The 15,253-nt window shown below is 32.7% G+C and overlaps 3 protein-coding genes across 8 annotated transcripts in view; 2 read left to right on the top strand and 1 right to left on the bottom strand.

Annotated features, from left to right (window-relative positions):
- The window catches only part of LOC129950336 (clavesin-2-like), a 31,404-nt gene extending 24,205 nt beyond the window's left edge, over positions 1 to 7,199 (top strand). For 3 of the 6 annotated variants that reach the window (XM_056062234.1, XM_056062235.1, XM_056062236.1), the window contains exons 2-3: positions 5,536 to 6,146; positions 6,208 to 7,199. In XM_056062234.1, the coding sequence (XP_055918209.1) occupies positions 5,536 to 6,146; positions 6,208 to 6,588 (992 nt within the window). In that variant the 3' untranslated portion in view covers positions 6,589 to 7,199. Of the gene's footprint in view, positions 1 to 2,845; positions 2,868 to 2,893; positions 3,046 to 3,609; positions 3,800 to 5,535; positions 6,147 to 6,207 lie in introns of those variants that run through there. The other 3 variants (XM_056062238.1, XM_056062233.1, XM_056062237.1) reach the window with 3 other exon arrangements.
- A 3,238-nt stretch (positions 7,200 to 10,437) lies between these two features.
- LOC129952036 (proteasome subunit alpha type-1) lies at positions 10,438 to 11,897 on the bottom strand. The gene is made up of 3 exons (XM_056064459.1): positions 11,764 to 11,897; positions 10,956 to 11,594; positions 10,438 to 10,891 (listed from the first exon to the last, which is right to left on the bottom strand). The coding sequence occupies exons 1-3, from the start codon at positions 11,764 to 11,766 to the stop codon at positions 10,670 to 10,672; spliced, it is 864 nt and encodes a 287-aa protein (XP_055920434.1). The 5' UTR covers positions 11,767 to 11,897; the 3' UTR covers positions 10,438 to 10,669.
- A 1,068-nt stretch (positions 11,898 to 12,965) lies between these two features.
- LOC129951411 (serine palmitoyltransferase 2-like) lies at positions 12,966 to 14,821 on the top strand. Its single transcript, XM_056063539.1, has 3 exons — positions 12,966 to 13,335; positions 13,734 to 14,163; positions 14,374 to 14,821. The coding sequence occupies exons 2-3, from the start codon at positions 13,894 to 13,896 to the stop codon at positions 14,401 to 14,403; spliced, it is 300 nt and encodes a 99-aa protein (XP_055919514.1). The 5' UTR covers positions 12,966 to 13,335; positions 13,734 to 13,893; the 3' UTR covers positions 14,404 to 14,821.
- Positions 14,822 to 15,253: the final 432 nt, after the last annotated feature.

Below are 15,253 nucleotides of genomic sequence, written 5' to 3' on the forward strand. Positions count from 1 at the left end.
AATAGGAATACTTTACCTCCCCTACATGAATATCAACATTATGAACATATAAGTGATTGAATTTCTGTCTGAAATTGCTTATCAAAAACAATTAAAACGATGCACAAACAAATTGATAAACACAAACTTAAACCTTTGCTTTAGGAAATGGATAATGGATACAAGATCGTACATGTTTTTTATTCATCAATCAATTTTGAAAATGCCATAAAATAAAGTTATATGTATAAAAAAATATTCATTTAATTTGTATTTCCTTCGGTGAAAACATCAAACAGTCATTCTACAGTTTTTATATGACTTGGTTTTTTTGAATTTCTAAAAATTGTATCATACATATGAATATTTTGGGTTTTTACAATTGAAGGAGACAAAATGACACTTGGCAGGTATTGTAACATAACGACTGTCAATAGTCAATTTGTTTCACTTTTAACCAAGACTTACAACGAAACTTAGCTTATAAAGGAAAAACATGTTTTAACCTATAAATAAATATTTTTTTTTGTAGTTTTGTCTCTATTTCTAATTATATATTTGTTTTCCTTTTGACAGGTTAAAATTTTTAAGATTTTAATTTAATTTTCTTTAAAAAAAATCAAACCTAATTTGAATAACATACGGGACGCTGTTCACATTAGCGTCTTTGAAAGGTGCCTCAATTTGACGTTTTATTTTTTCAACTGAAGCTTTAGCCTATTTCTTAAATACATATATTAAAAATGTCAATTCTATCTTCCTTTTTTAACTATCAAGTTAATAATGAGCTATATGAGACGTCAAAATTAATCACTTCAAAAGAGTCTAATACAAACAATATCATGGAAATTAATGAACAACTAATGTCAAATTGTTGTTTTTATGAACATTTCAGTACGATTTTTGTTTTCAATTTATACACGAAATATTTTGTTCATCAGTTTGTCAACCTTGACGTAATAACTTATGCAATGGGAGTTTCCATCGGTAAAAACAATCAATTTGTTTTTCATCTAGATCATGTAAAATACAAATGTTTAATGTACCCTGTTTAGACAAAGTTTAATTTAATCCATAATAATCCCACTTAGTTAAAGGAGAATCCCGCTGCTATGAATAAAAATGAACTATAAATAAAATGTGAAAACAGGATGTTCCCAAAACCCCTCTTTTCCCCCCTCTGCACTAATACATATATAATTTTTAAACTTATTTTTAGCTTTAAATTTGACAGCTCTACTCCATTTGTTGGGACCTGAACAATGTAAGACTTATACAAAATAATTTCAGTCGTGTACCTCGAAAAAAAAAATCAATTTTTGAAAAAATCTAAATTTACCCATGAAAAAACCCATAATTCCTAAATATGACCTTTGGATTATGATGGAAGTTTGTATTTCTTGACATTTCTGACAAAAACTTCTCATAAGAATAAATTTGGGGTTATATCTAGTAAATTACTTAATTTTAGTCTTATTGTCAGAGGCCCCTGACCAATAGAATAAGTATGTGTAACAATGTGCTTAAACAGTATACAAATATACTTTAAAAATCACTACAGTTATAAATTGAAATTATGTCCTGTCACTTTTGTGAGTTGACGTGTGCCATATATTTCTTAGAGTCATTTCCGGTTTGGCGTACGCCATAAACAAAGCGTCAATGAACTTTAATAAAGGATAATTTACCGCAGTCGTGTATATTACCGACGCTTATTTTTGATTATAAATTATTTGGTGCTATTTTTTAAGCATTCTATGCAAAATACTTATACGTGTCAAAAAATGTTTCTTTACAATTATTTTTTTGAAATTATCTCCATAGATGATACGTGTACATTTCGCATTTACAATTTTAAGATTTAGAAAAAGTTTAAACAAGAGATTATTACATATTACTCTTTTATTTTTATTACCATAGGTACATTATGTTTATGTACATGATACAAACCGTTACCTTGTTTCTATGTAATACATAATGTTTGTATGTATGTATGTATGTATATAAAATATTATACCTTGTAAGTATTCACCTATAGTAGACAAAGTTCAATTTTAGCCATAATAATCCCACTTAGTTAAAGGGGAATCGCGTTGCCATTAATAAAAATGAACAAGAAATAAAATGTGAATACAGGGTGTCCCACAGTTATCACCCCAGAAGAGAACCATGGCTCCAGTAATACATTTTAAATCGAACAACTTCTTCTGTAATTTGGTTGTTACAGCTTCTTTATCGACTAATAATACTTCTATGAGATTTGGTCTCCTTCCTAACTTTGACAGATTGCCACCGATTCTTTTGAAGCTAGTACCAACTACCAGTTACCAAAAAAAACATCAAAACGAGTAAATTACTTTATAAGTTTTTTGCCTTTAATTTGTGACTTGGTCCCAATGCTAGCTCTTGCGACTCTGTATCCCTGCCACAACGACTTTGAAACACCCTGTATGGTGTACCTTATTTAATGTGCAATGTGCACCACCTGCTAAAGACTCCATGCACAAACATATTATACACCACAACAAAACAAAATTTACGTTACCCTAACAACAGACATTAAAACATACATTAGATACAAAAAAAACTATAGACTTGGGGGTAAGTCAAGGATAAATTCGTCCTTAAGATTTATGTATGTACAAGTATATGTTTAAAGGTACGCATTTTCACCGTCAAAGGTATTTAACGGAAATACAAAGGTATATGCATGCAGTTCAAAAGGACAATGATTTCTATATGTGTATTTCTTATTTGTCAAACAAAACAAAAACCATTTCAATCAGTTCCAATAACTTCGTGTTAAGGTAATGTTCTCTAGTTCTCAATTGTTGGTGGTGATTGTTTGTTTTAAATTTGTGCACATAATAACAATTATTATTTAAATGGTATATCTATCTGTGGTAGTGTTTTAATAAAGAGTGTGAAGATGCTAAGTACACAATTTTGGACATGAACAATAAAAAAGTTACAAGCAAAATTTTAATCTCACTTTGTTACGGGCAAGAAGCTTTTGTCTTTAAAAAGGGACTGGAATGGAACATTTACAGATTACATCCTTCAGAAGTACATAATTTTTAAATAAGGAGTTTTTGAGTAAAGGTTTACAGATTGAACAAATAAATAATCTTGAAAGCATTTTTAAATTTTGTGAAATAAATCAGCAATTTTAACTATGTAAGTCTTGCATAGAAAAAGTTGTGCCAACGGACGAAATTTTTTTTTAAAATGGGTTTTCAAATTACAGCTTTCTTGAATCTTCTGTGGAGCATTGTAGCATTAACATTTTCTTTTACGTGACCCCAAAGAAATTATTCTAATTGGCAAAGTGTGGCTGCAAATTGTTCACCATTTTTGTATTGAATTTTAAAAATTTGAATGCATTGTTGAAGCCTAAAATTTTCCATTTTATAAATTGGTGTAGTTTTTGCTTATCTAAAGTAAAAATTTGACAACTTGGATTGTGACAGCTATCTAAATAGCTGGCTTTCTTAAATGAAAGTTCTTAATGTAGGACCCTTTCAAAGGGGTTAGTTTTGAAGTTGAAATGTTGGGTAAACATTTTTGAAAGTAGGGTTTAAATTTTAAGAAAATAAACAAAAAACAAATTAAAATTCATTGAAAACTTTACTTTTAAAACTGATATAAGATTTTATCATAGAAATAAAAGTAATTTTTATAACTAAAAGCTACATTTTAAGGAAAACTCTTGTGTAACTGATCCAAAGTTTGATACTTTTGATGCTTCCAAAAACTGAGGTGGTTAAAAGGAGGAAAGAGGAGATCCGCTAGAGCTGAATTATTCTTCTATATTCCACTGGTAAATTTGGTTTCAAACAAAAAAAATTTTGTGTGCAAAACGTTTAAAAAAAATTGTTTATCAGTGGAGCTGTCAAAATTTAATTCAATTTTTTTTCTGACATATATACTTACAATTAAAAACATCACGAACTATATCCAATCAATCTGTTGTTTTTAGTTGAAATAGGGTGAATCGCATGAAAATTTAGATTTAGAAATTTGATTTGAAATGAAAAATAAATCAATTTATTTTTCTCAGTAAAATTAAAAAAAAAAGGTTTTGACAGATTAATGTAAATGTCAAAAAAAGCCACCGAAAAATGTTTACTGACAGAAATCCGTCATTGGAATTGTGTGAAATTAGAACACAAATCACAATCAGTATAACGATTCGTTTCACTTTTGAACATAAAAGTATCAGCTGTTCAGGAAAATGAATTTCCATCCGGAAAATAGACAAATACTTTTTTATAGCAAAATAAATGCGCAATAATACTTTTTTCACAAAGAAAATTCTTTGTGTGATTTCCGATCGATCGGTATATAATTTCCATTTCCAACCAAAGGGAAACACCGTCAAATATCGATTAAAAAATGTTTCCGCCTAAGAGTTAATGCTCATGACAAAAATTTCATTTTCTGCTCGGGCACAACAGTTCCATTCTCAATTCATTCTGATTTATTTATTATGTCCTTGTATTCGAACTGGAAGGTACTTTTGTATCGCTGTGGGAGTTTAAGAGGCCATTTATAGGTTTCATTGAAATCAATCCGGAAAATTGTTTGAATGAATATTTGACATTGTTTCCTTTTGAAATTATGTTATTATATATTTCGCTAAAAAGGTATTTTTCTATTTTCTGGACGGAAAGTCATTTTCCTGAACAGCTGATATTTTTATTTTCAAAATTTGTATTCCAATTTCACACAATTCCAATGACAGATTTTTGTCAGTAAAAATTTGTCGGTGGATTTCAATTAGACAGATATTTTTTCAGATATGTAGCTATAAGAAACCTGTAAAAAAATGAAATGATTTGTTCCAATGATATTTATAATTGCTGCCTAAGTCAGAATTTTATTTTCAAACACGAATGTTCCAATTTTGCTATTCCGCAAATCAAAATCAAAAAGTGGCCGTGAGTCGTCACCACGCATTTAGACACGAAGTGTTGTGGGCAAAAAACCCGACAGGCACTTTGAAAACATCTTTTTTGACATACTCATTTTCGTTATAAAGTAATACATCAAATTCCTTCAGAAAATGCAACTTATTGTTTTTCTGTCCCAGTTTCGCCATTATAAAAATATTCACCTAGTGTGTTCAGATTTGTGCACTAAGTTGGTAGACTTTCAAAGGTTATAAATAAAAATGCATATCTTTAAGTGAGGTGTTGATGTTGACCCAGTTTTCTAATGCAATAAATGAGTAATAAAAAGTCTGCCACTTGAGTTCATTCATATTTGCCATTGAATTTCTATTGAAGCCTATATCATAGTAAAAGCATAGATAAAGCGGATTTTGATAAGAAATTGATTAAATCGTTTCTTATCGATTTTATTTTTTACCAATGCAGCCTTTCAATCTTAAGACTTTCTATAACCTGCTAGTAGTAAGCAGAATTCCCTATAAAGAACAGGAATTTTTAAATCCTCTTTTAAATTTGAATACAAACCTTTTTCGATCAATCCAAACATCATGCCAATGGTAAATAAATTAATTAATGTTTTTGTTTTTATTTTTTTTTCTTACAGACAAAATGTCGGAATATTTTGAATTTCAGATGACCAAACGTTACTTGAAAGCCGGTTCTATATCATACATGGGCCGTCAACAACAATCGTTCAATAAAAATGAGGCACGTGATCGACGGAAAGCATTAATAGCTCTTAAAGATATGATTGGAGCAAGCATGAATTTCGCCTTGAAAGACAAATCGTGCTGCACCGACGATGACTTTCTAAATAGATTTCTTTATGCCAGAAAATTTCGATGCAACGAAGCCTTTGAATTAATTATTAACTATCATTCGTATAAGCAACGTAATAAAGTTCTCCTACAGAAGCTTAATATCTTCGATGAAACCATCCAGATGGCTTTGAGAGATGGGAATCCGTGTATATTGAAAGAACGTGACCGACGTGGTAGGAAAGTGATTCTATTCAATACAGTCAATTGGGAACCAACAAAATACACAGCTGAGGATGTTTACCGGGCCTTTCTGCTGACACTAGATAAACTGTTGGAAGAGAAGCAAAATCAAGCATTGGGTTTTGTGGTGATTGTAGATTGGACAAACTTTACTCTGCGACAGTCATCGCACATGCAGCCAAAGATTCTGAAATTAATGATAGAAGGATTACAAGTGAGTTTATCCTCTATATAACTTTTTATCTTCATGAAAAACATCATTTTCTTTTCTGTAGGATTGTTTTCCAGCTAAATTCAAGGCGATCCATTTCATTGCCCAACCCTGGTATGTCGACATCGCTTTGGCTGTGATCAAACCATTTCTCAAGGACAAAACTCGTGAACGTTTCAAGTTGCATGGCACCAATCTCGCAACCTTACATGAATGCATTGCCAAGGACATCCTTCCTCCAGATCTGGGCGGTGAAGGACCAAGTGTCAATACACTCGATTGGTATCATGTTCTTCTCGAATCTAGCCAAACTACCGAAGCACCAAAATCATATCGACTCATCGAAACGACAGTTTATGCAAAGGCTCCATTCAAGATACCATCGTCGAATGGTATTTCAGAGAAAAGTCAGTTAATGATTGAAGCGAATCACAGTAACTTATGACATAGTTTTTCAACACAGAACGAAAATCAAATTGTGTGCGCTTAAAAAATGAAAGTAGGGGAGAACGACATAAGCGATTTATGCAATTTGTGATTTTTATAATGACATTTAATATTAAGAAAATATACATACAAAAAATATCATTTTATTATTTATCACTAAGAATTTTTAAATGATTCTCATTTTGTTGCTATGCGAAGGGAGGTGATGTGAAATAATACCACAAAGAAACTTTTTTAAAAACCATTGTTTCAAACCCCGACACTTACTTTAAAATAAATTGACGTCTCGACACAAGTTGAAAAAAATAGTTAATTATTCCCAAGAAACTTAACTTTTAATAACCATCCAAAAATAAGACTTTGTATTTTTCTTTTGTAAGGAAGAATTTTATTTGACTTTGCCCACCGGCAGAAAATGGTCTTATTTCACATCACACTCATGGAATATAAAATATTTTGTGTAATGCGATATATTTTAGGTACACTTATGTATTTAGATTGTAATGTAACTAATTAGTAAATCGTAGTATTCTTATGATTAAATTAAGTAATCTCCAGTCTCATACATGTATTTTTTCTAAAAATAAAAATAAAAATTCGAATATCATATTTATATTTGTTTTATTATAGTTATAATTAAAATTTCAATAAAACACACCTTGTGAAGCCACTCAGTTTATCTACACTTGATTTGTGTTGTCAAAGTAAAAATATCAACAATAAAAATCAGCAAATACCTACAGCAATCACAATTTAAAATGGGTCGTTTCACTGTGCCGTATGTTATTTTTTTTTATAATTAACGGGCACTCAGGGGTTATTAATACCCTTAACATGTTTAAAGTTTAAACACGGTGCGGGCTTTGGGAAAATAGGGAAGGATTACAGAGGAGATACCGATGCACAGTGGTCTTAAAGTTTTTAATATCAAAATGAAAGGAAAAACAGAGCTAGGTAAAACATTCCACATTCTCGATGTGAGGTTAAAAAAGAATCTCTATTCTTGACAATACGTCCAAAATCGGGCTCAAGGTTAAACTGATGTGCATTCCTAGAAGTACGAGTTTTACGGATGAATTGTTTGAGGGGGGAATGCAACTGGCTAATTCCACGGAACACTGTTTATACAAATATTGGTAGAACAACAAAAGGCATGAAACATTGCGCCAGTGTTCGAGTGACGTAATTGTTTCGGTTATAGTTCTATCGCCTATCATTTTCAAAGCTTTTTTTGGATCCTGTGCAAAATACTTAAACTTGTTTAAGGGCAAGATCAGAAGAGGGGAACAATTTCTTGCACCGTCGGAGAAATCCTAAGCACCTAGCAGCATTTCTGGCAATATCGAATATGTGATCATTCCATAAGAGGTGATCTGTGATACACATACCGACTACAGAAAGTTGATTAGTTTCCTGGGTGCAAGTGCCGCTCATGTTTTGAGTCATCGGGAGTGGGTTACGCTTTAACGACAGGAGACAGCATTGAGTTTTCGAAGCATTAGATTCTACACGGTTTTTGATTCCCTATTGTACAATGCTGTCGAGATCAGAATTTAATGAGCTTATCTTTGAACAATTTGTTCTTGGAAAAAGTAAAGAGTGATAATTTATCATCCCTGCTCTGAATGTGTTCCTTGTTTCGGTTTTCCTTATTCAAATTTTACTTGATATGTTTATCTATGTAAATTTTTATGAAATTAGTACAAATTATGTTTTAAAGTTTCAAAAGCAACAAAATTGGAAAGAAAATTAATATCGAAACCCCCAACAACAACAAATCAACATTTTATACCAAATATAATCGAAATTTGGAACCGAGGTTAATGTACATGTTTATTTTATTCTTAAAAGAAGTGGCAATATAATATTTTCTAGGTTTAAATTCTATTTTTATTTACATCGGGTAAATGACACGATTTTGCAATATTTATTGACGATAACAAAAAACGTAAAAAGGTAAGTCTAATTTATTTTTATTTTTGCGATTAAAAAAAGTAAGTACCTATCTTCAAAATTAAATGTACATTGAGATAGGTATAACACAATAAAGCATCGAAATGGTTATCGTTTCAATAAAAATAAAAAGCAGGCATTAACTTTTAAAGTGCGGCCTGTTAGGTTAAAGTGCTTCACAACATAAGCCAATTGAAAGTTATTGAAAAATAATTAACTAATTGATTTGCAATTTAGTAAATTAGTATGGTTTGTGAGTAGCACAGTGAAATCTCTCGTTTTCGCCATTTTTATTAAACGATCACTTAACTTAGCTGGAGATGTTCATGACCCTGACCAACTTGAAGGTATTTTCAAACTTTGCAACGACATATATATGTATGTATGTACATTGTACATAAGTATCTACATTGTTCTTAGGTAGGTTAGGTTAAAGTGGCTGTCCATGATGAAATCGGACACACTTACATACGCAAGTGTAATGGCTCATTGTTATAGCACATGAATCTTGAGGCTTCCTCCTAAGCTCAATGAAGTTTGAATCCATTACGAAACATGAGAGGCTGATTATGCTAATATCATTTTGATCGTTTATATCGTTAAAGAAGAATTCTCCTAGTAGTAATTCTTGCGTTTTTGAGCTAGAGCAGGGCATACACAGAGAAGGTCAAAAACTGTTTCCTCCTCTTCCTAGTGCATACAGCTTCTGCTAAAGTCTCGGCTCAGAGATAGCAAGTACCTTAATAGCTTTGAATCTAGTGTTGGCCAGTTGTTTTTTGTGACCTGAGACGTGGTGATGTTGTTCCACCTGGTGTTTGCCTTCTTCATAGCGTCTTGCATTAGAAATAGTTTACAAGTAGCGATTTGTATGCCAGCATTTGCCAAACGTGTTAGAATAGGCTGTACTGTACCGTTCCTGTCGAGTTCATTTGCATGTATGCTTTGGAATTGACTCTAAATTCTAGGTCTAGGTTCAGACAACATAAGGGACTTCATTAGCAGTCAACTTCATTCTTTGAACGTAAATTTCAACCAAGGCAACTAGTTAGTTACCTTCATTGTCCTTGGCAATGGTTTTTCTTGAAGCATTTCATAAAGCCTTTGCAACTGTTATTTGTGATAACTTTATTTGCCCTTCAAAAAAACAATACAAAATATTGGTATAAACACTTTCACATTAAAACAATAGTAAAACTTGCATGACTCTTTTTATATATTTTATTTAATTTATCTTCGCATCTTAAATATTTTTTTTTTCGTTTTCAATTGAACTCCAATCAAAATAATTGTTCGTAGAAAAAACTGCCAAACTTCCTATTCATTCGGGGCTAGTGATACCACTTTTCACGAACTCCGAATTTCGTCGCAAATTTTTTTAGTGCGACGGGAGCAATGATTCTTTTTTTTGGGGTTCGTACTACGAATCTATTACGACGGGACATGTGATAAGGCTGATTATGATAAATGTTTGAGCTTTTGTTGAAAAAAAAACAATGTCTTTGATATTTTTGTGTCAACTTTAACTTAAGTATTTTAAAGCCACAACTTACTATTTTAGTAAAAATTCAATATTAATATGCAAGCAATGCACATAAACGGTTGAAGTATAAAATTGAGTGATTTTTGAAATAAAAAATTTAGTTTCATAAGTAAAAGTAGTAATTTTTTGTTTAGCTAAATAACAGTCTCTATTAAAAAGTATTTGTATTATTATCTAGACCTAGATATAGACAAATATCCCCTTACCACTCTATGTTAATGGTTGGATTATCTTTAAACCGGCTGTAATATTTACGGCGATTTATTCACATTTGATTTTGTACAGATACAATCGACAAGTTCTTTCCCATTTGCGAGCGAAAACTAAAATGTTTTAAATTAAAACAAACATTACTTTTAGTATTTTCACATAAAGAAGCATTTATTATTTTGTATTTAAAAATTAAACAGAACCATTATCCAAAAGAATATTATTATTTTTGCAAAAATTCTTATGGCAAAAAGCTTTTAATAAAAATTATGTGGGGATCCGCTGAATTGTCCAACAAATCAACGGATCCCCATTCAAAAGCCATGGCCTTGTCCGCATCCGCAGTCATCGTTTGAATGGTAATCATGAAATGCATTTACTGATCCATGGTTTCCACAGCTACCTGTGGATCGTTTGGGGGTGGACGTGGCTCATCTCCGTCATCACCAGGACCGGCTGCAGGTGCATCTTCTTGACCTCTTGATGGACCTGGGGCAGAGCCAGCCTTAGCCTTTGCCATATTTACAAAGTGCAAGTTTTCTTCGTCATCGAATATTTTGAATTCCTGACCCTTGCCGACGATGGCAATTGAGATGTTCTAAAAGAAATTTATCAAAGAAATGTTTGTTGGAATCGAAAATGGTCATTCTTAGAATTCTTACCAAAAGTGGAGACTGTTCGTCCTTAGCCAATAATTCATCGTTGGGAAGAGTTCCTCGAATAGCCTGGATACCATGGCAAATCAATTCATCCTTAGTGCAGTCAGCGAACTCACCCAAATGGCGCTCCAAGTAGGTACGAGCACTCTGGGACCTGGATCCAATTGACATAGCCTTGCAGTTGAAATAGTTGGCCGATGGAACAACTTGGTAGATGTGTGGTCCCTGATCATCGTAACCAGCAACTAGGAGTCCAACACCATAAGGACGACGATCATAACGCTGAGTGGTAACCTGCATTTTGTTGCCCAAGTTCATAATCAATCGCGACACTGGGTAAGTTGTATCGTACGAGTACTTGTAGTTCAAACATTCCGAACGGAGGTAACGGCTCAAAACACGAGCATCGGCAGTGATTCCAGCAATTGAAATACCCAAATGGTCATCGATTGGGATGATTTTCTTCTGACTGGACGAGAGCTCAGAAGTTGCACGACGGAGTCCCACCAAAACGGCATAGTCTCGGTTTTTCAGACCTACAGTTGCGGAACCCAGTTTGACTGCTTCCATGGCATATTCGACTTGATGCAGACGACCCTGGGGACTCCAGACAGTCACATCACTATCGTATTGGTTTCGGAACTGTGGTCATATGCGGCACACAAAGCAATTACAAAGAAAAAGGAAGATTGTTTGCAAAGAGAGGTTATGAAAAGAAATACAAAAAAGTAGATTAAAATGAAAACTTCTCTTCATTTGAAACAATTTATAATTGAAATACGTTTTAATTAAAACATTTTTTCAAACTTACCATTTTCTTAATACAAAATTTAACAAAAAAGAAGTCTCTTTAAAATGGAATGACAAAACAAAATTCCAAAATTTGCACCGCTTCGCTTATTGGATGAAGGATGATGTACTCAAACTGTTTAAAGTGAAGTTAGAAGCAGTTGGTAATGAATTAATTCAGCTACATTTTTCCCAAACTAAACATTAAGTACAGAACAGATGGAGCAAACAGAAATACTTCGTCTTGACGTTTAAAACGAGTGTAGCCCATAACAACTTATTAATATTATAAGAGCAATGATTTTAGTTATACTGCATTGTTCACATAATACATATAGGGTTAAATATAAATTGTTGTGTAAAACAACACATGTTTTGAACACTTTGCATTTATTTTGCATAAATCTTTAACTTCAAGGTACATTTTTAATTTGCCAAGAGTTGTTAAGAAGCATCACGGTGTTATAAAATCTGATTTTTAATTAGCTTCTAGAAGAGTAAAAGAATATTGATTATAATATGTGTTAGGCTCGGCGCGCACATGCAAATTTTAGTTTCGAAACTGTTTGGTTTCTAATCTGAGCACTATAGACTTATACGAGAGTCCGCGCACATGCAGAAACCATTCGGTCGCCCATTCGAGCAACTTTTTAGTTTGTGTTTTGACACAAACTAAACGATCACCCCAAACCAAGTAATTAGTTTGTGTCACAAGGAATTTTAGGTAACTGCGCGCACATTCAACTAAATCGTTGAACAATTTTCTTTAAGTGCAAGAGAGAAAAAAAATTAGGCAATGTTTTCCTTTCACAAAAAATTCTGAGGGAAGAGTACCACCTTACATCTCAATTTCACTAGTTTTCTCTTTCATACATTGATTGCGAAAATTTATTAGTTGCTTAAACCCATAAAAAATTTCTGTATCCTACTATGATACACGTAACTGCGCGCACATGCAACTAAATAGTTTCTTTCGTATGTTTGTATTAGTGCATTTCAGTGGAATGATTCTTTAAAGTGTGACGAGGTTAGTAGGATAGTTCCAGACGCGCAGAATAATATATCCTTCTTGTATGTTTGTTTTCATAATTCAATTGCTACTTTTTAAACGTCAAATGTATTTATGAACTGAAAGGAGGTGGTTATTATTATTTGTAACTCAAAACAAAACATATTTTTTAATTTTTATTTTATTTTCAGATTATTATGTACTTCAATCGTATCAAAGTGCGTCATCGTTTAAAAAATGGAATAAAGCACAATTATTTCAAATGATGCTTCGCCTCTCACAAATGGGAATGGCAAAAGTAAAACAACGCTGTCGCCGTCGAATGATATCAACCAGACTGCAAATGGAATTGTATACAATAAAGAGTAACATAAACAACATTGAAACGGAAAAGCAACCACGGGAGCAGCAGTATCAGGAAGAGGAGAATTCTATGATGATACTAATCGGAGCAAATCTTCATTCGAAAAGGTTCCTCTACACACAGCCTTCCTAGTATATCTTGGCTTTTACCTGCTCATGATATTGGGCTACATCAATCAATTTATGTGTGCCCGAAAAGTAGCTAAACAAAATAATCGAGAGGTAAGATGACGATGACGTGGTACCCGTGGCATGATGGTTAGTGCGTTGGACTGTCATGCTAGAGGTCTTGGGTTCGATCCCCTGCCTATGCCATCTAAAGTCTTTTCACGGGTACTGCCTCTTGCGAGGAATTGACAAATTCTCCAAGAGTAACTATTGTCATGAAAAAGTGCTTTCTCAAAATTAGCCGTTCGGAGTCGGCATATAAACTGTAGGTCCCCTCCATTCCTGACAACATTACTCGCACACAGGAATGGTTGAGAGTTGTAAGTCACTAGGCCTTGGTTCTCAACGGACTGTCGCGCCACCCAATTTATTTTTTTTTTTAAGATGACGATTTGAATCGATTTGAAATTCACGAACTGACATATTGAGTCTGAAATTCCATTTGTTTCCAGGGCTATGTTACGCTATACGATACCTTCGAGAATTCTATTCACGGTATGTCTATTGCTGGAATTTCCCAATTTGCAGTGTCCCTGGTAGGGAGGTAACTCTCAAAGATCGCATAACCAAGGATTACGGTTGGACATTTGAGTTCACTGGAAAAGAAACAAGATGCTTGAACAGCGTTGCAGAACAGACGGCTTGGCTTTAGACAGTCCCCGTTGTAAAGTGTGTTGGAGTGTTCGATTGTCCGAAGTTATTGCATTGAAGAAGAAATACAAACCTTATTTGCATTTGTATGAGACGCATAGTGTGGTAGCAATGGGACCAAATGGTCGCGGTACTGTCGACTATTATGGCGCCGATCCGAAAGATGTTGATATTCTAATGGGAAAATTTAAGAGCTTTGGCAGTGCTGGTGGTTATATTGCTGGAACAAAGGTAAAGATTGTTTTTTTTATTGATTGTTTTTAAATATTTTGTTTTTTTTCTTGGTGGTCTGTTAAATATTTGGTTTTATAATAAACAAATATAATTCTTTTCTCTTTTAAAATATATTAGTTATCCCAAGCGTTCACTTTGAGTCGAATATTATTTGATTATTTATTTGTAAAATGTGAATTATATAAATTGTATTATTTTATTTTACAGAACTGTAGGTCGTACACAAACTTTGCGTAAGGTAGCGGTTGTTGGAGTTGGGTTTCCTGCCACTCCAATTGTGGATTGACGTACATATACGCTTAAGAGAAGTTTGATTATGCCTTACAAGTGAATAGTGATTGATGAAATAAGTGATTCAGTAATCAGTTGGCCTAAAGTATTCATGTAAAGTAAGAGATTCTAATCCGATTATTTATTAAGTTAAAAGGAATAAATAAATAATAATAAATAAATGAATAAGGTCATTTTATAATTCGTTTAATAAGAATTTCATTTATTTGATGTATCTTCCCATATACATATATATAAGTATAAAGTTAGTTACTAAAGATCTATTATATTTCTATCACTAAAAATAAATAAGTAAAGCAAAATTGAAAGATGTTTTATTTTCATCGCAGTAGGAAAAAGCGGAGTTCTAGATACATTTTTTGAAATTGCCCTTTTACAAAGCGTTGTGAGTTCAACGGGTGAACCCAATATTGCCTTTTGATTGCAGGTTTATTCCTTCTTTCTAATTCAAACGCACATATCAGTGCCATTATGTAAAAATCCATGCCTAGAAAATTTTGACCTTCAAAAAACAAAAAATATATTTTATATAATTTTGTATTCCAACAATATATCTACTCTTTTCTTTCATAAGCAAAAAAATAGGACAAATTTGAAACTATTTTGTTTCGTGTATATGAGATAGAAATAGTGAATAAATGTTTTCTGTGTATTGGTTTATTTCGTTGATTACTTTTGGAGTTGCTTATGTGCGCGATGTTTGGGCAACTGACGATCAAACTATTTGGTTTCGAAAAAGTTGCATGTGCGCGCCTACCCTTAGTTTGAGAAACGAATTCACTTGTTCTGTACGAAA

The sequence above is a fragment of the Eupeodes corollae genome, chromosome 3 (genome assembly GCF_945859685.1).
Source record: "Eupeodes corollae chromosome 3, idEupCoro1.1, whole genome shotgun sequence".
In the NCBI taxonomy this organism is placed as follows: Eukaryota; Metazoa; Arthropoda; class Insecta; order Diptera; family Syrphidae; genus Eupeodes; species Eupeodes corollae.